The sequence below is a fragment of the Scomber scombrus genome, chromosome 12, assembly GCF_963691925.1.
Source record: "Scomber scombrus chromosome 12, fScoSco1.1, whole genome shotgun sequence".
NCBI lineage: Eukaryota > Metazoa > Chordata > Actinopteri > Scombriformes > Scombridae > Scomber > Scomber scombrus.
In genome coordinates, this window is record NC_084981.1 from 13,357,312 (window position 1) to 13,384,693 (window position 27,382).

General features: G+C 38.6%; 3 protein-coding genes across 4 annotated transcripts; 2 read left to right on the forward strand and 1 right to left on the reverse strand.

The window, feature by feature from the left end:
- Positions 1 to 1,417: 1,417 nt before the first annotated feature.
- On the reverse strand, positions 1,418 to 6,605 carry eloal (elongin A, like). Its single transcript, XM_062431013.1, has 11 exons — positions 6,528 to 6,605; positions 5,338 to 5,394; positions 5,101 to 5,213; positions 4,076 to 4,988; positions 3,900 to 3,987; positions 3,651 to 3,821; positions 3,466 to 3,563; positions 2,743 to 2,923; positions 2,421 to 2,535; positions 1,707 to 1,810; positions 1,418 to 1,479 (listed from the first exon to the last, which is right to left on the reverse strand). Exons 1-11 carry the CDS (start codon positions 6,603 to 6,605, stop codon positions 1,418 to 1,420), a joined length of 1,980 nt encoding a protein of 659 aa, XP_062286997.1.
- A 1,710-nt stretch (positions 6,606 to 8,315) lies between these two features.
- klhl31 (kelch-like family member 31) lies at positions 8,316 to 12,543 on the forward strand. 2 transcript variants are annotated; one of them, XM_062430530.1, is made up of 3 exons: positions 8,316 to 8,354; positions 9,496 to 10,701; positions 10,795 to 12,543. In XM_062430530.1, the coding sequence occupies exons 2-3, from the start codon at positions 9,527 to 9,529 to the stop codon at positions 11,525 to 11,527; spliced, it is 1,908 nt and encodes a 635-aa protein (XP_062286514.1). In that variant the 5' UTR covers positions 8,316 to 8,354; positions 9,496 to 9,526; the 3' UTR covers positions 11,528 to 12,543. The 2 variants fall into 2 exon arrangements, with proteins under 2 accessions (XP_062286514.1, XP_062286515.1); XM_062430531.1 differs by having other exon boundaries at positions 8,349 to 8,354; positions 9,499 to 10,701.
- Positions 12,544 to 15,957: 3,414 nt separating this feature from the next.
- Positions 15,958 to 27,382, forward strand: gclc (glutamate-cysteine ligase, catalytic subunit). Its single transcript, XM_062430167.1, has 16 exons — positions 15,958 to 16,569; positions 17,858 to 17,970; positions 20,907 to 21,089; positions 21,295 to 21,408; positions 21,895 to 21,953; positions 22,871 to 23,007; positions 23,179 to 23,253; positions 23,517 to 23,633; positions 23,994 to 24,132; positions 24,667 to 24,779; positions 24,899 to 24,991; positions 25,090 to 25,194; positions 25,289 to 25,370; positions 25,464 to 25,573; positions 26,405 to 26,525; positions 26,620 to 27,382. Exons 1-16 carry the CDS (start codon positions 16,420 to 16,422, stop codon positions 26,799 to 26,801), a joined length of 1,893 nt encoding a protein of 630 aa, XP_062286151.1. The 5' UTR covers positions 15,958 to 16,419; the 3' UTR covers positions 26,802 to 27,382.

The window sequence follows — 27,382 nt, forward strand, 5'->3', positions numbered from 1 at the left end:
TTTTAACAGCTTTATTTTGTGTCCAAAAGCTTCCACTTCAACTAGGAATGTGTCCCATAATGTCATGTCACATCCTGCGCAGAGGGTCCGTAACTGAGCTTTATAGACGCAAAACATGATGATGCATTGATTTCAATTTCTAAATTAAATCACCGTCATGTCATTCTTTATTGAACCCTTTTATCTTTTCACATTGCTTGCTTCCAGGTCAGAGGTCAGGGTCAGCTCCAGCCTTGTGGTACGACAGCCTCATTAACCTCAGGTCATGTTACACCCCCCCCCCCCCCCCCCCCCCCCATAAGATAATGGTTACTATTGGAGTGCAATATGCTCACCTATATGTAAGATAATAAACAGGCTGCTCTATCATAACCTTCAAATCGTTACCTTCTGCTAATTCACAAGAAATAAAAACATAAAGAACCTCAAGAAGCCTCCAAGTGAGCCCTATTGAAAAGTTTGCCTTTTTTCCCCAGACCTATAAATTAAACATGAGCAAAGATTAATGATGCAGTCTCAGCAGGCTGCCACAGGTGGTGCTGAAGGCTGCAGCAGTTTCAGGGCCTTCATGTTAATATCTCAAACAGTTGTTCAAACATATCCAGAAAAACAAAAATAGACAGGAAAGGACCTTGGGAAGTGGCAGCCAGCAGATGCCTTTCCCCTTTAAAGATGACAACATAGGGATTATAAAGCGCTGACATGGTGTTTTCTTCGCATTTTGTAGAAATATTTGGTTTTTCAAAACTGTGATTGAAAACCAGGTGGGTGAGAACAAATTTGGACCTTGCAAAACAAAAATATGGATGAACAGATTTGCTATCTGTCCATGTGTTGTTTTTTTATAGTCCATTTTTCTAAACACACAAACAGCATAGACTGAAAGTACAGTTCATCTATTTCCATAAACCTTTTTTGACATAAAACATTAAAATCCTGTTAACATATGCTACAAGGTATGAATTTACTGCATTGTATTAAATGTGTGATCAGTTGTAACACCGCTCTTAGGTTCACTTTGATTTAATTTAGTGTTACAAGAGGTGAGAGAAATGTTATCAAAATACATGAATATCAAAACTGTAATTTATTGAGATAATCTCAGAAATACAGAAACTACAGCACTTCTCTATACATCCTCTAGAGGGAGCCACACCCCATTTAATAACAATCCAACAAGACCTTGTTTAGTTCAAACAAACTCCAAAACAAAATATCAAATCACATGATTTTGCGTTTTTGGCCGTCTATTTAATAGTGAAGTTCATTCATAATTTGAGAGAAAAAAAACATGGCAACTGCCTGTAATAGTTTAGAGAAAATAGAGTAATTTAAGGTGAATATAGGCCTACTATTGTCCAAAGTTAATGAATGATAGAGTCTACACACTGAAAATAGCCAGATCACAGAAGAGCATTTATCTGCGTCCCAGTTGTTTTTTAAATGCTTTTAAGGACTTCGCCATCATTGGGGCAACTCCTGTAGGAACAACAATGAAAAGAAGATTTCAATTAATATAATATGAGTCAAATAAAATGTCAGTTATAATGATTACTCAAGTCTATTTGTATAGCTTTTAGCCTGACTTTTAAATACACTGACAGGATGAACAAGAGAAAAACACAAGAAATATCTAAACATGCCAGTTTGACAGGTTTGAAAAGTTGCAGCACAACAACATTGCATCAACAATATTCTTGTCTCACGGGTTTTTTTGCGAGCGTCTTGTGTACTGCTTGCCCCTGAACTGGTGCTGCTGGACCTGGTGGGCTCAGAACTCGGCTTTGATCTGTTGTCCTGAACCTTGGCGCTGGAAATTGAGGAAATAATAAACAGCAAAATGCAAGAATTTTGCAAAAATAAACATAAAAACACAAAAATTACAGTAGTTAATTCTAATATATTTGCTCAAGCTTTAGGTTGTTTTTTTTTTAACCACAACATTAGTTATGTCAGTGTTACTCTGCTACTAGAGAGCATAACATCCCTGTGGCATCAGTTGACAACAAAGGCCACAAGGCCGTCTCTAACCAACATAAAACCAGTTTATCCAGCACATTGCTCCAATTCCTGTGTTTGGCTAAGCTCACGGCAAAAGCCTTTCACCCACTGTTATCACATGAGTCTCCGACAGGTTATGACCCTCCTAAGCCGCTGTTGTTGAGCGATCATTTTGTAGTTGAGGGGCTTTTATGTGGAAGAGGAGCAGAGCAAGCACGAGGCTTAACCAGGTGTTCACATTTAGCCAAAGATAAACAAATCTAAAACATTGCCTTGTACAGTTTTTTGGTTTGTTTATTAACCTTACGATTAGGAAAACAACATTAAATTAATCAATGAAAAAAAGAAAGGAAAAGAAACAAATCACAAGCTAATAAACATGGCAGAAATGACTCTGTATTTAGGATGCTGAGACCCACCTGCACCTGAGCTGATGAGGCTGCTGAACAGCAGTTCCATGAATTTCTTGCTGAATTCGCACATCTCTCGGTGGCTTGGCAACAGTGTGAATAAATGCCATCTTCACCTGCCGACCTGAAGAAGAAAAAAAACGTCAGTGTACAAAATGTTATAAGGGCTAAATAATATACAGTGCCTATAAAAGTGTCTTCACATTTTAATGTTTTACATTTATATCAAAGTGGACGTATTTAGGATTGTTTGACAAAATGTGTTTTGGATCACCTGCCGACCTTTTGATTCAGTTATTTATAAGAGGTTTTAGTCCATTTTAGTACACACCTTTAGGCTTATTAGAATGAGCTGAGACGATGCTTTTAGTCAGCCTTTGGAGTTTAACCTCCCTCTCATCAGACAGTCTGATGAACATCTCTTTCCACGACTCATACTCCTGAAGTTTGTAGTCCTTGAAGTCCCTCTGACAGTGTTTCCCCCATAAGTGGTCAGTCACTCCGACATAGATCTGTGGAAACAAACTAATGAATACAACAAAAAAATACCAGTACACTTGAACCAAAGTTTCTCTCGCTATCTTTCTAATAGCAACTTTTTAAAATATGTGTAACATGTTCTCAGCTCAACCTAAAGTTTACAAAATGTATAAACCTGGAATTATAAATTCAGAATAAACTGACATACACTCAGTGACCACTGTAGGTAAACCTGCTCAATAACAGATCAAACTTGTTTCAGCATATAACGCAGGACACTTCTAGTTAAATCACTTCTCAGAATGTGATGTGCTATTGTGTGTAACTTTGTATTTTGTATATGTCCTGTGTGTTTTTTATTTTGTTTGTTTATTGTGCTGTTATGTTTTAATATTGATGTACTGAAGGGACTGCACATGGAAATTAGCTATAAACTAACTCTGGTACAGTACATCTAATGGTAACATTTACACTCAACATTGTACATGGTCCTAATAAACAACAAACTACTGCGACTAAAAGTGGCCACTAAGTGTACGTCTGTACTAAATGTATTTATACTTCACACTCTTACTGGGTTGCATTCTTCAACACGCAGCAGCTGCTCCGGGGTACACCTCTCCAGCACTGGCTCAAGGATGTCAAACGGGACTCCACCAGTTTCATGAAGCACTGAGAAGAGATCCCCGGGGCTCAATATGAATCCAACAAACTGAGAGACATTAAACCCCTCACAAGGTTCCTTTGGGCTTTACTCACAGTTGATATTGTTCTGCAGTGTGCGGATACACTGTTGGTACAAGCTCATCATGGCTGGGAGGAAGATGGTTTTGGCACCAGAGTAGACTTGCATCTTCTTGTTAAGACGCTGACCAGTGAAGCCTGCGGACTCCTCAGGCATGTCACAGAAATCAAAGTCCTTCTCCACCACTGTAAAGACAAAAGGAGAAGTGTCAAGAATCAAGTTATCTGTGTGAAAATAAAGCTGTATGTTCATTCATACTGTACCTTTCCTCTCAAAGTACTCAACACTGGTTGGGTTTTCACACTCAGGCAGAACCGCAGGTAAAGGGATGTTGATCCAGTCCATTACAGACTAAAATGAGAGGGATTATCAGTCAATATTTAGCAATCATGATCTGTTCTCTAAAAGCTTTACCTTTTTAGATCATAGTCAACAATACCTTTTTTGAAGAGAGCGCATTTAGAGACTTTACTGATGACTTGACAGGTTTCACACCAAGATCCTCTTTTACTTTTTTCTTGATTTTTTTAGGTGTTTTTTTTGCTCCTGATCGTTCTCTCCTCTTAGAGACATTCCCATCATAATTCAAGCAAGATTCAAAAGACATAGAGGGCTCTTCACTGTCATTTTTTTTGTCTTTGTGCGTTCTTCTGGTCTTTTTGTTTTGGGGTTTTGAATGTCCCGCATATTCAGACTCTTTACGTTTATGACTGGAGTGCTTCTCTTTTTCTTTTTTCTTCTTTTTTCTGTTTTGGGCCTCTGAGCTACTTGATATTCCTGAAGACCTGTCATCTTCAACATGGGCAAGTTTGAACAACTTTTTTGAGTATTTGTCACTGGAGTCATATGAAAAAGATTCTTTACCATCCTTTAGTGATTCTTCTGATGGCTTTGATCTCTTATTTGACTCTTTTTCTGACCCAAAACCTTCACAATCAGAACTGCTTTCCAGTTTTTCCTTGGAGTCAGGCCTGGATTTCTGAATAGTGTCCACTGCGTTTTTGTTTCCAAGCACACTATCACAGTTATTATCATCATAATTGTTCCTCTCCTTGGAATGATCTTGGATTTGGATTTTGGTTTTTTTGCTCAAGATTTCATCACTTTCCAAGATATTCTGGAATTCATTCTGGTCCTTTTTTCTTTTCTGCTCTTCACACCGTTTTTCTGCATCAGCTTTTCTTTTGCCCATTTTGAATAAAGGTTCATTTGTTTCCCGACTCTTGCCATGTGATGTAAAGCAATTATTGTTTAAATCCTCTATTGTCAAACCTTCAGCATTTGGACAATTTTGGTCATCCAGTTTGTCTTTAACAGACATACTGTCTGACATGGTCCTGTCTTCTGTGACACTGCATTGAGAAGAAATTTAAGATAAAGAATTAAAAATAAAATACACATCAATCAATCTATTGCATTATACAGTATATTGTTAGGAAAAGTAAGCAATTAAATGCACAGCACCTTGTGGGATTCTTAGGGACCAGTTTTTTCCATCCTCTAACCAGCGACTTGGCAAATTCTCCAGCTTCTTCATGTCTGCGCAGGGAGTTCACAGTTTTGCCAATTCCAGTTTCCTAATTTACGCATTGACACCAGTCAGTGCAGTTCAGGAAGATCGTTAAGTTAAAGTTTCCAATCCAAATTTCCCATACCACCAACATATCACCACACTATTTATTTTTTGAGACAAAGACTTACAGCAAGAATGTCTAACGTGATATCCAGATCCTTGAGTTTCTGTAAGGTTTTTAGAACCTGGAGAATGATGAATAAAGACATGAATCTCTCTGATTATGTTACCACACTTTTGTGTTTTTTTATAGCAAACATTTAAAACAGAGTTGGGCAGATGTCTAGTGTGCTTTAATGTGGTTTCAACAGTTGTTAAAAAGAGAAGTAAATTGAACAAAACCTGACATACCAAATATGGAAGTCCTTGTTTTGGATCACCACAGCGGCTGACTGTGCATTCAGAGCAGAAGCTATGTATGGGAACCTCACACACCCCCTCTGGCTGCTCATTTTACTGTCAACTATAAATGGGTAATGCTACTGCTGCCTGATATATAGTCCCTCTCTATATAACCGAACAGAGCGATTTAAAAGGTGAGCATTTGAAGTCAATCTAAATAGCTTAACATTGGCCAATTTCTGAGAACACCTACAAGAAGAACAGACTCAAATAAGTCTGCAGAAGAACCTTCACTTGCTGATGGACAGCAGCCATAAGTTGAACAACTGCAGGAGTTGCCAATTTTAGCAGCAAAGCCCCTCCCATTTATACAGCCTGACCCCCACTAAAGTGCTGCGAGGCAGAAGCACACATGTCAATGACTGAAACAGCACTCAATCAGCCTCTCTCCCCACACAGTCAATGACAGAAAAAAACATAATATACAGATTATGTCACACTGCCATGTCTATATTCTTTAGTTCACCTTTTTATAGCGTCCAATATGAGGCAGGTTGTAGTAGACTAATATTTAGAGTAGCCTATTACCGAATATTTAATGAATGGATCTTTACTCTCTGTCTACGCAAGCCTAGTAGATGTGAAATTTGGTCGTGCGTGGGAGCAAATTTGCTTCTAAATTGACCACCGGTAGCAATGTATTAGTCTCTAAAAATAACACTGCTACGACATGGTGTCGAGACAAAACCATTAATGAAAGCCAGTGGGATTTAACCAATTAAAGTAACAGGAAGGAAATTTAGAGGGTGAAAATATCGAAATGGCATCAGTGTTTCTGGAGCAATCATTGGCTGTCAAATAAATTAGAGAGATTAAACAAAACTGGAGCTGCGCACACAGGTTTGGCGTCTTCATGTCATTCAGCTCTGCCCTGATTATTGTGCGCAGGCCTATAAGAATAAAACATTGTAGCTACCGTAGCAGACTCTTCTGTGTCTGTAAGCTGAAGTTTGAACCGCAGGACTTTCTTCACCACATCAGACCTGCGGGCCATCACGGTGAATCACGTGCAGCCGTTCACACACACCGGGCAGCGCGCGCCCACTGATGACACAATTATAAAGGACGGAAGCAATGACAGAAAACATGGGGATAACTGATGTGACTGTTCATATTAAACGTGTGATTGTGAATAAATGACGCATCTATCATTATGCGAGCACATTGCTACTATTGAGAACACAATTTGAATTAAGAACGTATAGCCTGCACCTCCTTAATGGGTTATCCCACTAATCCTTATCTACAGGGACCTCAATAGATTGGTCCTTGAAGAGACATATTTACAGATGGCTGTCTCTCTTTTATCGGAAACAATTTGAAAAGAAAATATGCATGGCGTGGTACGTTTTTCTTAAGGCTGTAACGTGAAAGGAGCTAATAAGATGCTTTAACTCTCATCCTACCGACATATTTATCATACAAAAGGATAGGCCTATACTGACTGGGATAGGATAACTGGGGATCCCAAGAATAAACTACTATAAGAAACAACCATTTCTTCTCAAAAGATTATCAGTTACGGAATTCATGTCAACCCAAAAAAAACAAAAAACATTATTATTATTGTTGAAAAGTTAATTGGCATATTTTGTTAAATGAAAATGTGGGGTCATCGACAGTGCACATAATGAATTCTGTGTGTGTTGCATCTGTATCTGTCTCCTTCAAAAATAACTGACAGAGTGGCCCCTCAACCTGATAATGTGTGACTAGGACCCATGGCTAACATGAACTCAATACATAGTTTCATCTATTATAAGTGCACAGGTGAAATTGGGTACTCCACAATATGTTGGTATTTTTTTAAAGGACAAAATAAAACAGAAACAAAAAACAAGTCATTAAATTGATTGACAAAGTAATTAAACATTTAGATTACAGCATGAAGCACCTGAGTGATAAGACAAAAATTATATCTCTGGGGTACCCCAGTCGGTAGGATTACGATTAAATTATCATGATCTGTAGCACACTGTTGATTAAATATTATATTTTGGAAAAATATATTCATTTTAAACTTGTAAAATATACAGAGTTACAATTAATAACACCTTCACTCTCCGAGAGCTATAAACCTTTACATATTTCAGCTTTCAACAACCAACCCATCAGTTAAGAAACCAGTCCTGTTATGTTAATTAGACATGTAGTTGGGTTGCTGTTATGCTTTTTATCAACTGGAGGAATTAACCTTTCATCTTTCTTTTGTATATCGTCTTCACTGGGAACTGTAAGTATCAGCATCTCTGGAGATTATTAAATATATGTATGATACATTGGTGCTTGTGTCTTGTCAATTAAACTCTGCCATCCTCCATTTAGGTTGCCTATTAGAGCACAGTCAATAACATATCAGTTTTAATCATTTTACATTTTAACATCATTTTTCTTGTACCTTTTCTCAAATGAACTGGATTGTAAGGGATGTTGCTTTTTGCACTGGTGAGGCCACATGAAACGCTTCATATGCTGTCCTGTTGAGGATATACGTTGTGCTCATGCATGCAGTATGTTGACATCAATGATTGGAGGCTATTGTGGGACACTATATGTTGGGGGAGTGTATGGTCCCTGCCCTCTGCCACATGCCTTGCACAATACTTGATTGGCACTTACTCCCCTAGAGGAGGAGTTTACTGCATGTCTCTTTCAGTAGGAGTAACTACTGCTCTCTCTCTCTCTCCTGCTCCAGTAACTGGAGGCAAGTTCCTTCTTCACCAGCCTCAACTTCATTTCTCAGGTAAGTGGCGTTATCCGATGCTTGATTTCTTGCCATTAAGCAATGAAAAGGCAGCATGATGCAGTCAATGCTCGCTGATTGTCAGCCTTTGTAAAACGGAAAATCTGCAATTTTCTCACTTATTTGGGCCTCAAAGGGTGAATAAATTGCCTGATGCCTGCCTATTTCCAGTTTGGTCAAAAGTTTTTTATATATAATAATGGTGATAGCACGCTTCAATATTGACAGCGTGGTAGGTAAATAGTGTGAAGAGTGGCATCTTATTAAACTTTTTTTTTTCCTTGAAGATTGTGTTGATTGCGGAGTAACTCAGGAAAAGCATAGACGCATTACATAAAATAAATAAAATAGAAATAAATACATAAATATTTGCCCTAAGTTGAACTTAAACAGTCAGAGGACATGAGGCCTGCTGCTCATGTCTCAAAGTCTATAAAAGGAACGTCATGGGTGAGCCATCCAGCGTTGCTATTCCTGGACATACTGCTGATAAATTGTGACAGATGCAAAGCGGGGCATGTTGACGCACTCACTCCCTCCAGCATCACCTGGCACCACACATGTTTTCAAAGGTGTCAGTGTCTGTGTGTGCCTAGATACATTTTACACCCTCCAAAAAGTAAGAATTGTTTTCTCCTTAGGTCCATTAAGTAACATTTACAAGAATTTGTCATTATTGCTTACATGAGAGAGAAGAAAAAACTGTCAAGGGCATGGTACAAGGACAACAAGACCTAAAACTAAATGCAGTCTCAGTTTTAAAAATATATGCTATTTTAGTGTAGTTTGGCTGTGTGCAAGTTTCTTAACTCCTTATTCCATGATGATAATCTATTGATAAAACCAGGTTAAATCTAGACCTATGTGTAATTTTATGAAGTGTGTCTGTAGTATGTCTTTGCTTTATTTCATCTGTGAAGCACTTTGATACGTCTTTGCTCTTGGAAGGTGTTATATAAATAGAGATACTCACCTACCTATTCTTTGGCCATACAATTCATACTCTGCTACAAGTTGGATTTTTTTACACAATGTATCATTGGCACATGGCTGTCTCTGGGTGAATTGTGCATTCTGTGCATCATTATTAACTGTGGTGCATTTTCTTCAAAAATCTGACATTTTTTATTTATATTTGCAGAAGGTCTGGGCTGTGTTGTGCTGCAACAGCCATGGCACCCAAAAAGAACAAGACAACCAAAAAAAGTAAAGGAGACATAAATGAAATGACCATCATGGTTGAGGACAGCCCCATCAACAAGATCAATGGGCTGAACACCCTCTTAGAAGGCGGAAATGGCTTCAACTGCATTTCAACTGAAGTGACCGATTCAGCCTATGCCCCAAACCTCCTGGAAGGATTGAGCACCATGAGGCAAGACAGTTTCCTCTGTGATCTGACGGTCTCAACTAAGTCAAAGTCATTTGACGTCCACAGGGTTGTCATGGCCTCCTGCAGTGAGTACATTCGAAACATCCTGAAGAAGGATTCAACCCTTCAGAAGATTGAGCTTAATGACCTCTCACCTGTCGGGCTCGCCACAGCAATCACATATGCATACTCTGGAAAGCTCACCTTGTCGCTGTACAGCATTGGCAGCACCATTGCCGCAGCCATGCTGCTGAAAATCAGCACCTTAGTGAAGATGTGCAGCGATTTCCTCATGCAGGAGCTGAGTGTTGAGAATTGCATGTATGTGGCCAATATCGCTGATGCCTACGACCTCAAAGAAACCAAACTGGCAGCGCAGAAGTTCATGCGGGAGAACTTCATCGAGTTCTCTGAGATGGAACAGTTCCTGAAGCTCACTTATGAGCAGATCAGTGATTTCCTCTCAGATGATTCCCTGCAGCTCCCCTCTGAGATCACAGCCTTCCAGATTGCCATGAAATGGTTGGACTTTGATGAGAAGAGGCTGAAGTATGCAGCAGATCTCCTGACACACATCCGCTTTGGCACTATCTCTGCTCAAGACCTGGTGAATCATGTCCAGAGTGTCCCCAGAATGATGCAAGACTCCGAGTGCCACCGTCTCCTTGTTGACGCCATGAATTACCATCTGCTGCCATATCAACAGAATATCCTTCAGTCACGCAGAACAAAAGTACGCGGTGGCCTCAAGGTGATACTCACAGTAGGTGGACGCCCAGCCTTGACAGAGAAATCTCTCAGCAAAGAGGTCCTCTACAGGGACTCTGATAATGTGTGGAATAAGTTGACAGAAATGCCAGCTAAGAGCTTTAACCAGTGTGTGGCAGTCTTGGATGGCTTCCTGTATGTGGCAGGTGGTGAGGACCAGAATGATGCAAGGAACCAGGCGAAACATGCTGTCAGCAATTTCTGCAGGTAAGAATGAACTGTCACTTTAAATCTTTAATTCAGTCATATTAGTTTGTGTGATATTAGAAAATTACCGTAAATCCCTCTCACATACTTTAGGTATGACCCCCGGTTCAACACTTGGATTCATCTGACCAATATGATCCAAAGGCGCACCCACTTCAGCATCAACATCTTCAATGGCCTCTTGTTTGCTGTCGGAGGGCGAAACGCTGATGGTGTTCAGGCCTCTGTTGAGTGCTATGTGCCATCCTCCAACCAATGGCAAATGAAGGCACCAATGGAGGTGCCCCGTTGCTGTCATGCCAGCTCTGTCATTGAAGGCAAGATCCTTGTGTCTGGAGGTTACATCAACAATGCCTACTCTAGAGCCGTGTGTTCTTATGACCCGTCCACTGATACCTGGCAGGACAAGACCAGCCTGAGCACACCTCGAGGTTGGCACTGCGCTGCCACAGTGGGAGACCGCGCCTACGTCATCGGCGGCAGTCAGTTGGGAGGTCGTGGGGAGAGGGTTGATGTCCTGGCTGTCGAATCATACAACCCTCAGAATGGGCAGTGGAGCTACTGTGCGCCTCTTCACACAGGAGTGAGCACAGCTGGTATTTCCATGTTGAACAGCAAGGTGTATGTCCTGGGAGGCTGGAATGAAGGTGAGAAGAAGTACAAGAAATGCATTCAGGTTTACAACCCTGATCTCAATGAATGGACTGAGGATGATGAATTGCCAGAAGCTACAGTAGGCATTTCGTGCTGTGTCGTCACCATACCTACAAGGAAAACACGAGAGTCCAGAGCCAGTTCAGTTTCCTCCGCACCAGTCAGTATATAAGCATTTTGATCATAGGGATGATGTAGTTTACATGTCTAAAGGTCTCCAGCATGTCTGTTGCATACATCTAAACTCTACCAATGGTCCTTTTCTGAGGGCTAAGAGGATCAGTTTAAATGGTCATCAATTTTTCTCAGATGAGCCAAAATGATTAAATTAAAAAATTACATTAAAAGCAAATGAGGCAAATTTAAGCCAGAGCTGGCAAAAGAGAAACCTATTGGAAATCTATAGTTTCATAATTAGTATATTTGGCATCGTTAATGATAAATAATGTTTTATGGTAGAGACAAACTGGGCATATCAATGTGTTTTACACCAATTTTATAATTTTTAGACAGAAATTTCTCTTTGGGGCCAATTCAGATGGGATAATTTCATTAGCCCTTTTCTTTAGCATATAAAATGTTCTTTAAAGCTCAAATAAAATAAATTAAAATGAGAATTGATAGTTATTTAAATGAATCTGTCTTTTTTTTACCCAGTGCCATGAATAATTAATAATACTGTGTTGTTTGTTCACATCACATATATTGATATTGAGGGATTTTGTGACAGTCCTAATTAAGGTGACTTTAGCTACTGTGATTCTCAGATACTTGAACAGAATATGGTGCGGCAAAAAGCTGAAGCTGGAATATAAGTTGGCATCCCCTACCAGGTGTAGGTGCATAAAATGAGTGTTTTAACACACTTCACAGTGAGGCTGCAGTTTCTCTACATGTGTCTCATGTACAGTATTCAGTAGTCTTGTGTACTATACCGTGTAATTGTCATTAACACTATCAGTGCGAGGAAAACAGATTCTGCTGGGAAAATGTTGGAATGATGTGGATTGAATGGGTTTAAATGGGACAGTACTTAAACTATTTTGTAAAAAAAAAAAGAAAGAAAAACATAACTTGGAAATGAAGTTGTCAGCCTGAGTTTTCTTGGAAGTCGGTATGTATTATGAATTCCCTGACTGCTCATGTCCTTTTTGTTTGTTTTTAAATAAAGAGATGAAGTGGAAGTCAGTCTGAGCTGTGGTTATTTATTCAAAACATATGGTCATTTTCATAAGAAATTAAATTCCTTTGTTGATCTTGTGATATTCAGGATTATTTTGTTATTTTCACAGAGGTAATATCTATTCACCAATTTTAATCATTATATTTACTCTTTTGATAGCATTGAAAAGGGTGTGGTACAGTAAATATTGGTAATACTGTAACTACATGTGGCCTTGAAGACCTAGAACAAAGTGTTCAGTTCACCCTACATGTGAAATGTCACTATGCTGTGAAAAGAGTAATGTGAGGATTTGGTTTCACTAGATTTGTGTAGTGTTCAATGCAACAGACCAGGGGGAACAAGTGAGGAATACATTTCCACATTTGAATCATTGCACTTTTTACTTTCTTTCCTGTTTCATTGTTGTCAACGGGTAGAAACTATGAATGGGGGTGGTGAACATAGAGCTTGGTGGATTTCCACTATTGCTCTGCTCTCCAACATTCACACCAGAAACAACTGATATGTCATTTAACCAGGGAGATGAATTGATAGAGGGAACAAATCTCACTTTACTAGGCGCCACTTTATTCAATGAGGTGGAGCAAAGTGCACTAAAGGCAGTAAAGTCAGCATGAGAAGACAACTCTCCACTGTTCTAAAGGTCCTTTACATGTTTACTGGGCAGAGAATATAAATTAAAAAATAAGTTTAACAGAACACAGTGGTGGTCAATAACATAAGGCATATAGAGCTGATGTTTAAAGGTATATTTAAATGTAAAGCATAAAAGACTCATTGAGTGAGGATAAAAAATCACTGTATTCAGGCATAAAATAACTATTATCACCGGGGGTCTGTAAATTAAAATACAATTTGGTCATGTACACTTCAAACGAGGAGAAAAAGTCCCAGTGCTCACCATCTGACTTAGAAAGCGGTTCCTGAAATGTAATGTAAAATGTAAAATAGATTATGTTGGCGAAATGTAAGATATTTCCACAAAGGCAGCGGTTCCATTACAGCCTTAACAATATAATATGATGGTAAAAACTCAAACATTCATAAAATCTGACAGTCACCCACAATGCTGAGGAACAATACTCAGAGTGTCTAACTGCTTGTATAGTACCAGGTCAGGTTTTTGTTAACATATAGATAGTGAACTTGACAAAAAAAGACTGATTACTAGTAGACTAGGGGTTATTAATCAATCTAATGGAAACCAGAAAAGCTGTAATACATAGCATGTATGTGAGAGTGCTGGGCATGACACCACATTCTTATTTGGGGCTGATGTCAGTGTGGTTCATTGGTCTATAACTAGTTTTATGCACATGTGCAGAACACACAGCTCCTCAGATAATTGGTGTCATTTAACTGTTTGCTGTGTCATCATGAATATTGCATTTTGCTTGGCATGATGCTACATTAATGTGCTCCCAACAGACTGGTATTTCCGGATGCTATTATAAAGATAATTCCTTCATTTTAATGCTGTGGGCGGGAATTTATCCTGTAAGTAGCCTAAATCTTGTAGCTTTGTAATGGTGACTGTGGAAATTCCGCAGCACTTCTTACTTATCTGATTTTACATATTTTTGTCCTCAATAGAGAGCACATAGCGTTTCCAGTCTCTCAAATGCAAGTGTTTGCTTTTTTCTGTCAAAGGTAGCCTAAACTGAATTACTGGTGGTTGGAAGGACAAAATTAGCTATTTCTTATGCTGTGGGATATAGAAACAAACTCACAAAACAAAGTAATTTCTATGGAGGCTGAGAACAGCTGTGCTTGCTTTTTTTTTTTTTTTAATGCTGTGTGATCTCAAGGTCCCGTATCTTGAGATGACAAGTTATTTTATCTTGTCATCTCGGGAAAAAAGGCTGACTGCTCAAGAGACAACAACATCATTTATCATGGGCGGAGGTAATTCTCAATCATTCATTCCTCTCCAGGTGTGATGGATCAACTATGTAAATCAAGCACAACAGGTGGCTCTTGAGGACATTGGCTCAAATCTGTGCTATGTTTGGTTTTTATTCCCACCCTACGTTCCTTTCTTTCATTTAGTCTAATAAAAATGAAAATGTTTCAAAGGTGTCGTTTGGTACTCCTCCTCCATGAAGTACCCCATCATAAAATGACCAGGAGTTAATCAACCTGCCATTTGGCCATGACACAGATATCATTAATGAAGGTGCTGTAAATAATAATGGGTACTTACTCCTTGATGTGATATTTCATCTTAAATCAGTTGCTACAGTTGTCAAGACACCATCTATGTATGCTGGCATGGCACTCCTGATCTCTGATGAATTTTTAAGGCAGTGTTGGGGAGTAACTAGTTACATGTAACGTTGTCACGTAATTTAATTACAAAATAAATGTAACTCCAATCTGTTACAGTTACTGAGAAAAAATGTGTTATTAGATTATAGTTGCTTATGAAATGTTGACAATTACAAAAGAGAGTTACATCAGTCAGACCTTTAAGATTTTGCTCAGGAGGGTTTTTCCTCATTTTTAAATATTTAACATGTTACTGAATACATATATTACTGTTTTTAATTCTTTGAAATCAATATATTTTTTATATTTTTTTAAATAAATCATGAAGTGGGCTTATTTGGAGCACACAGGGGCTTCATTGGTTTCACAGTGTCAATTGAGCCCATGCCAGACTTTTCACTTTATTTTATATTCCAAAATGTACATGAACTAATGAACACATTTTCAAATGAGATAACGCTTGCTTTATTAGAAATGATCTCCCTTATAAATCATGTGAGTATCCACGAAAAACACCTGAACTTAGATTTTGGTGGGCTTAATGGGTACACTTGCCCTAACAGTTGAAAACATTCCTTAGAAAATTGGAAAGTAATCAAAAAGTAATCAAATGTTATAAGTCACATTACTTTGATTAAGTAATTGAAATAGTTACATTACTTATTACATTTTAAAAGTAACTTTCCAAATCCTGTTTTAGGTAAAAGAGGAAATGACTTGCTTTTTTGTGATAACGTGTTAATTATCCTGTAATTTTGAGATAACAAGCTTATTATCTCAAGATAACAAAATTATTAACTTCTTATATATAGAAACGACATTTTTAAAATAATAATAACAATAATAATAATAATCGCAAGCACAGTCGGTTTTGGCTTCCATATATTTAACAAACATACCATTCTTAAGGGTAAAATGCAATGCAGAGTGTGTGATGGTTGTGTTTCCGGCAGCCCTTGAACGCAGCGTCTGACTGACAGCTCGGTGGGCGGGGCCGAGTGGCGGAGAGTGCTGAGTCACGTCGCTGCGTCCGCCTGACGAGATCACGTGTGCGGAGCCAGCAGGGGGTTCATATGTACAACAGAGTCGAGACTCAAACACGACTTTACCTACCGGCTCACCCCTGTCACTCCACCACAGACCTGCGCTTGAACGGGCTCAGTCCGCGGTCGTTAACCGAGCCGAGGCTAGCAGACACTGACTAAATAACCGGACGGTATTTTTCCGGGGGGGGGGAGCGGAGTAATCAGCACACGGGTGGGCTTCACCGAGCTAACCGGGGCCTTCTTCTTTCTGGATGCCCAGCTAAGGTTACCGACTCCGCTTTAACAGCAACCAAAGACACCGGAGTTCCGCCTGTGAACTGTCTGACAGCACCCAAAGGATCCGGAGCTCCGTTCAGACCCGAGACTTGATGCCAGCTCCTTAACCGAGCCAGCTAAGCCAACAGTCAGCGTGGTGGTTCACAGGAGGGGAGCCAGCAAGACACCTCAGTCCTCAGTCCACCGTGTGTGTGTGTGTGTGTGTGTGTGTGTGTGTGTGTGTGTGTGTGTGTGTGTGTGTGTGTGTGTGTGTGTGTGTGTGTGTGTGTGTGTGTGTGTGTGTGTGCGATGGGTTTACTTTCACAAGGGTCTCCACTGAACTGGGAAGAAACCAAGAAGTATGCAGACCACATCAGGAAACACGGAATCATCCAGTTTCTTAACATCTACAACAAGGTGAAGGATCGCCAGAAGGACGTGTTGAAATGGGGCGATGAGGTAAGAAGACTGAGCCAACACGTGGTGAATCTGCACTTGCTAAGTGTGTTTACACATACAAGCAGTTTGAATCCGGGTTTAGAGGCTGTCGGTGGACTCACACACACATGAACAACACAATATACACACAAATATACACGGTAAGTGACTTAATGCTGATGAAACAGCTTCTGCGGTCTGTGAATGGGACACAAATAGTGCACAGAGTGATCAGATAAATTTAGACTTTACACATATATAGTAGCTGTAAATGCTGTGATCTCTGCTTGTGTGCATGATGCAATAGCAGTCATTTATTGATGAAGATTACATCTTAGCAGCTGGTAAACCCACATGTTCTCAACTTGCACGTTTTTTAAACTTACTTTGTTATTATTTACATCACACATACATTGCTGTTAGTGATATGTATTTGTCAGTATAAAACAGTTAGTTGCAGCTGACAGCTTTGTGAAATTAAACCTTTTAGAGTAGAGTTGCAATGGTTAATCAGTTAGTTGCCAGCTATACATTTAATCACGTACTATTTTGATTAATCATTTTAAGTCTTTTTTTTTTTTTTAAAGATCATGTCCAAATTCTCTGATCCCACCTCCTCAAATGAGTATTTTCTGTTTTGAGCTAAACAGCTAATAAATGAATAGAGAAAATAATCATTAGTTGCAGCCTTACTTGTAGCTCTTGTATTAACAGTATTACATTGTGTTTTTAGTACCATGTCTAATGATTTATTTGATGTGTTTGTGTTTTTAAGAATGATTTAACATAGTTACAAAGGGTAATTTTTTAGCTTTTAATTTTGTTTGTATTACCGGTCACTTGTAACTGCTTAATACTACCACTAATGCAGGCAGACACTCCCTGTTGAGTAAACAAACATGAAGCATGATCTATGTTCAGACTTTTCAAATTTTCATACCAGTTTGCATTTCTAGTTATTTTGCCCGCCAGTAGTGCACCAAACTTCAGTGTGCCACAGCTTTTTGATTTCGTACAATGTGGAATGCTGTTGTTATAGATTAATCCCCCTTTCAGACAGGGGATTACAGCGTAGCAGAGTCAAAGTCAAGGAAACATAACTGATTAATTGGAATTGATGTGATGGCGTCCCGGTCCTATCTTGAAAACGCAGACTTTGTACTGCAGTGTCGCACAGATTCAAAGCTTGATTTTAGAATTTTTAAAAGCGTACTTTAATGGACTAAAAAGCTGTAATGCAGTGACGACTGTGGTGTGATGATGTGTCCTGTTTATTTATTTATTTGTTTTTTTTACTATTTACTTTTAGGTTGAGTACATGTTAGTGGAACTGGATGACAAAAATGAAAAGGTTCGAATTGTCCTGAATGGAGGAGATGTCCTGGAAACTCTTCAAGACCAAGGAGAAAAGATAAACCCCAAGTAAGTAACCTCTCTTCAGCACATGACTGAACGTCAGCTGAATTTATTACACAAATTTAAAGAAGTAGACGCCTTTGTACTGTGAAGTTTTTAAGGAAGAAAGCCTCTGTTAACTCCATGGTTTGGGTTTTGTTTCCTCCTTCCAGACTCAGATCTGATTTAATGAAGAGACACTCGGTTAAAGTTGTAGTTTTTTGTCTGGAAATCAATCATATTCACAAATACAGTGTATTCTTTGTCTCAGCTGCATCGCTGGTGGAACAGCAGTTCAATTCTTAATCTGAATGTCATTAAATGAAATTAAAGCCTCACCTCAAATACTCGCAGTAGTGACCGGTTTTTAAATTACTTTTATCATCTGTCATACAACGTAAAGAGTAGAAACAATGTATCAAACATATACTTCCACTGGTGTTCTACCTAAAGCTACACCACACCCACACAGGTGTGATATTTTGAAAGATAAGCACTCATGTCTGGAATGGACTGATGTTGTTTGAAGTCATCTGAGAATCAAAACACTTCTCATTGGTAGTTATACCCCACATTCTACAGCTGATCAGTGAAGTGTTGTAAATAGGAGATGTAAAAATGACATTCTGTTACTACTGGTTTTTCTAGTTGTTGCCAATCACTTCATCCACAGTTTGGGTGACTTTGAGTCACCCAAACTGACTAATCAAACTAATCAAATGCAATAAATGTGCTATAGTGAAAAGCAGTTTCAATCAGTGCTAAGAGGTTAAATCAGGGTCACCTGATGATTAAATCTGTTACATAACAACATGTTTTTTTTCTCTAATATTGCTTTTTCTTGTAAAATATAGGAAACTTTTCTGACTTCAGGCATCTAAAAGTCCATCAAATTAAACAGTTTCAGGATGAAAACTTGAGTTTAGTTGAACTTCTCACAGTTGATGCTACACATAACACACATAACCTGTGATGAGCAGTCACAAGTAGATGTTGCTTCATTTTAAGGAGTCACAAGCTAAAAGCATTTGGAGCCACTGGTGTAAAGTACAGCAGAGGTATGCAGCTTCGCCCGGCAGTCACACTCAGTTTCACTGTGTTACCCATACACAGAATTTGCCTGCGAGCCCACGTTGCATGTAAATTTGAAATTCAAAGTCACCGTTCATTCATCATTCATAATACGTGCAGTGACAGAGGCACACGCCCTATGTGCGTCTGCTCTCACAAACCACACAAACACGTCTGATCTGTTTAAGCACTCAGACAAGTTTTAATTCAACTATCTGTTTGCCTAATCTCACTATTCAGTACCATTGTCAGAAATCTGTCAGTTTCTCAATGCCAACGACTTCTCACATACCTGTTTTTTTAACTTTGTACAAAAAGCAGGTTTGAGAACGACAGGGTTTTTTTAAAAAGTTTTCAGACACTATTTCTTTACAAAAACATTTGAATTTATGTTCAGATGTCAATTATTCTTCCCTTGCAAAGACAAGATATAATTATGTTTTTAACTGGGTTTTTTTGTTTTTTTTGTTTTTTTTAGTGCATCTTACAAAATGTAAATGCAACATTTTCAAAAGTAAAGAGACACTCTGGCCCACACATTTCTAACCACATGAAGGCCCTCTGTTCATCACTTTGCTCCCTTAAAAGCAGTCATCTTCAGTACATCTCTAACAGCTTTGCACACCTGCATTACATTCTTACAGTCAGTACAATTACCTGCCCTCAGGTAACCGTGTTACTCAGAGAAACCAGGATATGTCTTAACATGCACTGTAGTAACCTGGTTACTGCAAATCTGCACATTCATGCAGCACGTCAGTAACAAAGTGGAACTCGCACTCTCACAGTGTAAAAATGTGTTTAAATTCAAACAATACACAAATGTTTAGTGGTGGGAACTGACGTCTTTAGACTTGGGTTAGTTAGTTTCAGTTTTAGTTGAACTTTGGATTATTTGAAATACAAGGAGGCATCACATGACTCCATGCCACTATGCCTCGCTGTAGCAATCAGTAGCTGCATATAAAAATGCTGAGCAGTAGTTTCCCTCTGCCGTCAGACCAATGGACATTCATTGTCTTAATATACTAAATAAACATTTTCCTTATTATCAGAGTCAATTACTGCATGCTGCATTTGTGTTTTTGTGAGGAGTGGGACAGGCAGGCTTCTCTCTCTGGCAGCATCTACCATCTCTGCAGAGGATCTCTGATCTTTGAGCATTTGGTCTCTTAGTTGAGGGATGTGATGGTTCAGTTTGAAGGATGTAAACACATGAAACAAGATGTTACTGCTTTTAGATATTAGTTTTTATAAAAGTCCTGAAAATGTCCCTTTTCGGCTTGTTTAACTTTATGGCAAAAAAGTAAATCTATAACATTACACAGTGAAAAAAACCAAAGGGTCAAATTACTTTGTGAAGCCATTTTGCATAAGTTGCAGCTTTTTACAAAGGTCAAAATTTAAAGGCAGTTTGAAGATATTTTGCCTGAGGACATCTGTCAATGATAACAATCAAAAGTCATCCTGGGAATGCTGTGTGCAAGCCTAAACTGTAGTAACATTTCTTTTAAAACAAGGAATTCACTGCAGGTTGTGTAAATGTGTTTGTACAAGCTCCTGAGTGTTATGCTTGCCCTGCTGTCCATGACGTCGGTCTAAATCTGTGGAGCCAACTTCACCCAGAGGAAATACCAGTGGCAGTGGGAATAGTAGAGCCGATGCATTCCTCATTACTGCCCCTCTGTCGCACACACCAAAGAGCACGCTCTGAAGCACAAATACGTCGCGTTAGTTTGCCTTGCCAAGATTATGGCTGACATACGATAAAGGCAGAGCGGTCGGTTTATTTAATGAGAAAGGTCATCGTGATGCTCCGACGGGGGCCTTTTTTTTTTTCTCTTGCTGACCTATAAAGTCAAATATTTTCACAACACTTCATGTTTTTGTAGTCACCCTACGCTCTGGAGACCAGAGTATGGCAGCTACATGATTGAAGGAACTCCAGGGCAGCCGTACGGCGGCACGATGTCAGAGTTCAACACTGTCGAGGGAAACATGGGGAAGAGAAGACGAGAGGCCTCGTCAGTCCTGAACCAGAACGAAACGCTCTGCACCATCACTGCATTCCCAAGGTACACACGATTGATATTAAATCTGTTTTTACTTTTCAAATTGTATTTATTGATATAAAGTCTTGCTCTTTTACACAATATGTTACATGCATTTTGATTCTGATTTGACTTTGTTCGACTGCATTTGACAGCATCAGTGGCAGAAACATTTCCAGTGCTAACTTTATCATTATAATATTTATGTGTATTTTGATCCTTTGTTTAGGTTAGGTTGCCCAGGTTTCACCAAACCAGAGCACCCGCCAACGCCTGTTGAGAAGGGAGTGTCAAAGTCGCTGTTCTTTCCAGATGAAGCCATCAACAGACACCCAAGATTCAGGTAGACGTTCATGGTTATAACTTCATGATAGTAGGCATGTAGTTGCATCATAGATGAGTTTACCATCATTGACTTCTTTGTTCAATGTAATGAGGCATCACAAATAGCTTTTGGTAAACAAAAAACTGTGTATAAATAAATGATTTAGCAGCAATGCACACACACACATCAGTGATTAAGATAAAGACTATCCTGTGAATGACAAAACAAAATAAAAGAAATGCTAAAATGCTCATTCATAACTAGTATTTTATCACGTATATTCTATCAGTTTATCTACCAGAGCTCAGTGTATAAAATGCAAACATATTATCAGTTGTTAGTGATACGCAGCTGTGAAAGACAAAATATTTGATTATTATATAATACTTTTGGCTTGTTTTCACCAGTAGACTTCAACAACACCATACATGCATGTTTCTTTCTATAGCTCACACTGTGGATACTCTGCTATAATGTATTCAATGTTTGTATTTGCTTTTTCAGCACCCTTACCAGAAACATACGTCACAGAAGAGGAGAGAAAGTCGCGATTAATGTGCCAAGTAAGTTTAAATGATATAAAAGGTGAGAACTTAATAAAGTAAATTTGTTTGTTTTTTTTTTATCTAAAATGTGACTTTGTCATAAAACCGATTTTATATAATGTTCCTAATCGATTTTTGTAGAAGATTTTGTTAATGTAGACAACTAATTTGCACCTGTTCAGACTTCAACATATTTTTTTCAGATAGGTCATCAATTTACTTGCCTAAGCCAATTTCTACTTGCCCCTCTGCAAATAGTTTGTATTTATTAGCGGTTATCATATATCAACAGAGACTAAAGTTAATTGTCATGTTTAATCTTTATTTAGGTCAGGGTTGAAAATGTTATGACCCATTGCCTATATTTCACTGAATAATACATTATTTAGATTTTCTTTCAAGTAAGGGAATAGACGTCCAATAGAAAGTACTTCTTTTTTTTTTTTTTTTTTACTAATTTCTTCCACTCCACACTTTCTGATTTCCTTCTTAAATGTTTCTCGTTCTTGAGAGTATTTATGGCAGTGAAAGATTACACGCTCGACTGATTACTCTATTTGACAGTGTTCACATAATCTTGAGGGATGTTTGTTTCACACATCACACCATTAGCCTACTCTAAGTCTTAACTGGCCAACGGTGCATGCCAATATTCTTTGATGTGTGCAAAGGGAGGGATATATGCTGTGTGCCAGAGAACAAGAAGACCATTTCTGATATGGAGAGAATAGAACTAACCCAATGTGACATTTTACTTTTACTTATGTGGTCTCAGGCTTCACTAAAGCCTCATTGTTGAGCCATGCCTGTAATCCTGATATACTTAAATGTGTTGACTACTGCAGTGTTAATGCAGTTATAGGTTTCATTCACCTCTTGAACTGAAAAAGAAATAAATATGAATAATATATTCCTTTTTTAAATTTTTATTTCAGTCTTCAAAGACAAGTGCACTCTGTCTCCATTTGTGGAGGAGTTTCCTGAGGACGATGGCGAAGCAGCGAGAGCGGCTCTGCCTGACCACATCTATATGGATGCCATGGGCTTCGGCATGGGCAACTGCTGCCTGCAGGTAATGACAGAACTGACAGAGTACAGTCACCTCCAACAATCCTTTTTGTTTTCAGGGATGTAAATTAGATAAACCAAACTATTTAGATTTTTGTGTGCCTTCAACTTTACAATCCAATAAGTGACTTATTTATAAGCGCCCTTCAGTCTCGGTTTTATGGTGTGTTTGCAGGTGACATTCCAAGCATGCAGCATTGATGAAGCGCGGTACCTTTATGACCAGCTAGCGACATTCTGCCCTATAGTGGTGAGTAGATAAATGATCTTTATCTGACCTCTTTTTTTAAAATCAAGACTAATATATAACTTATTATCTAATAATCACATGTTTGAAAGTAAAGTCTGGCAGCAATGTGTAAGATTTTTTATGAATGAAAAAGTTAAAACAAAAGAACAATCTAGAGTGACTAAAACAAATAATAATAATCAGAATAAATATTGCATAGCTTTGTTCCTAAAATCACTTTTTTTGTGCCCATAATTTTACTGAACTATTTTTGCTGTTTGCAGATGGCTTTGAGTGCAGCCTCGCCCTTCTACAGAGGCTATGTGTCAGATAATGATTGTCGCTGGGGAGTTATTTCTGCCTCAGTGGACGACCGGACACAGGAGGAACGTGGGCTGAAGGTGAGCAGGTGGAGCTGAAAATCCAGCCTGAAACTAAAGATGTGTCAGTACATATTCAGAATACAAAAAATATGTTTTAATCAAATAATAGGGATGTTGGGTTTTTTTTGAGCATTTCTTGTCTCTCATTGTTTTTCTATCTAGTACTCAAGGTCATCTGATTGAGTCTGATTTTTTTCAGCACTCATCTCTCCCACAACCAAGTGTCAGTAAATAACCAAAAATGTTTCTCCAGCAAACTCGGAGGTGTGGATTTGCCTCTGTGAAAGCACCACCTAGATATCACAACAAAATGATCGACTTTTTAAGTTTATATTCAAGTATGTTTGCAATTATAAAAATGTCCTTTTTCTTTTTTAGCCTCTGAAAAACAACAAGTACAGAATCTTCAAGTCAAGATACGATTCAATTGACAGCTACCTGTCCAGCTGCGGTGAGAAGTACAACGACATCGATTTGACGATAGATGAGGACATCAAGAAGCAGCTGCTTGGTGGAGGTGAAGTGATACAGAGAATAATTTCACAAATGAAACTGATATCTGACAAATTTAGATTTATTATCAGTCATGTTGTTTTCAAGTGAATAATAATATATATAATAATAATAATGTTACCTCTGTTTGATAGGAATCTATGAACTAAATGAAATGTACACATTTGGTTCTGATCAAACAAACAGCTAAAGTAGTCATATTTTACAATTCTCCTTCTGGAGTAATTCTAGCTTCTAGCATCCTCACCACTGTCACCAGATTCAGGTTGGATGCGTTTATGCAGATATTTTGGCCTGATTTTCAGACATTTTGGGGTCAACATCTACTTGTTTCCCAGGCAAAAACGCAGAGGTTGACTCATGGTTCAGCTGCACAGAGGCTTCCAAACGAGTATTGATTTCTGAATGAATAGATATAAGGTGCTATTTTTGGCATTTTAAAAGATTTTTTGGCCTGGTGGGTGTTCTTGTTGGCCTGGGGAAACAGTGGTACACAAGTTGGTGAATGTGCACTAATAATCACCTTTCTGTTTTACAGGAATTGACAATCTGCTGGCCCAGCACATAGCTCACCTCTTCATCCGAGATCCACTCTCCGTCTTCGAGGAGAAAATACACCTGGATGATGAAAACGAGTCTGATCACTTTGAGGTTATGATTTCTAATTTTCTTCTGCCTTTTCCCATAGAAGAATGTCCACAACAAGAGAAAATAAACACGACACAGACGTGACTTTAGTGTAATTTCAATGTGTCACTTTATGTTTGCAGAACCTCCAGTCTACCAACTGGCAGACGATGAGGTTTAAACCACCGCCTCCGAACTCTGATATCGGCTGGAGAGTTGAGTTCCGCCCCATGGAGGTAATTACCAACTGCATCTTCACTTTGAGACTTTTAGTTTGAATCTGTGTTTAAATTCAGTGCCATATCATTTCAAATTGTCCGTTTTTATTTTTCAGGTGCAGCTAACCGATTTTGAAAATGCTGCATACGTGGTGTTTGTCGTCCTGCTCACCAGAGTGATCCTGTCCTACAAACTGGATTTCTTAATCCCCCTGTCAAAGGTGAAAACCGCCCGTGCTAGTATTTTATACAATGTTAAATTAGGACATTTGGGTCCTAATAATCAAGTACTTAAGTCCAGATGTCTTTCATTAGGTTGATGAAAACATGAAGGTGGCACAAAAGAGAAACGCTGTCCAGGAGGGCATGTTTTACTTCCGGAAGGACATCTTCAAAGGTGATTAAAACAAAAAAATGCTAATCTCTGCTTTGATGTCTGTGTTCTTCAGATAATAGAAGTAGCTGATACATTTTTTTTATCCATGAACAGGCTGCAACCCGGTTCTTGATGGTGCTGCTTCAGCTCAGAATGGCCTGGAGACTGATGGAACTAATGAGGAGTACACACTGATGAGCATTGACACCATCATCAATGGAAAGGTAATTATTGTGTCACACTGACAGCACATTTCCAGCACAGGAACTTTCCCAGACATTTTTGAAGAACTGAGGATAAAACCTGAACCTTGACTGGAGGAACTAGGGACTGAATTTAGTTAGGTTAGGTCCAAATGTTAAGCACTGTCAGAATTTGTCTTTTATCCCTGCATCGCTTCAACTTGTGGGTCGCTTCAATCGCAAAGTAGGGAAATACTGGTCAGCTTTAGTATTGATTTTTAGGTAAAAGGACAGACGTGTGATGTTTGTCGTTTAAAAAGATAAGTGACATTACTGGCCAAATACAATTTTAAAAGGAAAGCAGTACAGAGAAAAGGAGAATGAGCAAACAAAAGAGGCAGTGGAAAGAGCTAGTGAATGAATGAGGGAGGAAAACAAGTGAATAAGCAAATAAAAATATATTTGCTGGTGGTTTAATTGTGGTCACTAACCATCAAATGCTCGGTCTGCTGTGTAGACAGGTGCTTTAGAGATTTATCTTTCCCTCCTTTTTGTATTTGTCCTTTTCATTCACTGATTAAATCCACTTCATGCCCCTATAAATATGTCATAGGCCATAAATAAGAATATGATTGTTGTTGGTGTTTCCTCCCCTGTGAAATTTACTTTTCAAATGCTGCTGTGTTTTCTTTTTTTCCTCCTTCATTGGCCTAAGTTGTCTAGTCTTCACATGTCTTTAGATTTGGTAAAAATGCAAACATAGTTGCACAAAAGAGACAGTTTCTAGTTTAGTTCCTGTGGATCAAAAATGGCTCATAATAGTTTTAATGTTTTTTTAAGCCATCTAATTATTGTTGTTTTCTTTTTCACCAGGAGGGAGTTTTTCAAGGGCTTATCCCAATCCTTAACTGCTACCTGGAGAACATGGAAGTCGATGTGGACACCAGGTGCACCATCTTGAATTATCTGAAGCTCATCAAGAAACGTGCTTCAGGTAAATTCACACTAAAGTTCCTCTCAAGCCATAAATATAATCAGTCTCGATGCAGCCTTGACTCTGAGTATAACTCTATGCTTTGCTTGAACAGGCGACCTGATGACCATGGCCAAGTGGATGAGAGAATTTGTCGCAAAGCACCCTGAGTACAAGCAGGACAGCGTCATCACCGACAAGATCAACTACGACCTGTTTGTCAAGTGCGACAGGATTGCAAAGGGGGAAGAGCAGTGCCCGGAACTCATCGGAAACCCAGTGAACAGATTCAAATGAGAAACACAAATGTAGAAATTCTTCGTCACCATACATACACGCATGTAAAGAAAGACCAAATATGTGGCTCAGAATGAAAGCGGTCCAATTTTAAGAGAATGCAAAACAGCATGTGTGTGTTGTAAGAAACACACCTGCATCAAATGTATGTGTATATATAGTGTATCAGATTTTTATGATTACAAAATTATTTTAATAGGGTTAAGACATGCAAAAGGTTGTGTAATAGAAATCAGATGTGTATTTATTTTTCTCTGGAAATTAAGCCTATCAGTGTGAGAATGTAAATGTAGCAAAGAGTTGTACAGTAGTCTGCTTTTAATCCTATGTTCTGTAAATACTGTACCTCCGCTCTTTGAAACATTAACATCATGGGTATTTTATTTTCTTTGTCGCTGAATATGAGCTTTCTTTGCTTTTGGTAGAGATCTTTCTTTCTTTTTTTTTTGTTGCATTTTAAGAGAAATGTTTGCTTTGCTCTGCTGACATTGTAGTGGGACCTTGAAGGTAGTGTTGCATTCAAGTGAAGATGGTTAACCATTGTTTGCAATGTTACGCTGCTTCAAATAAATCTGTACATC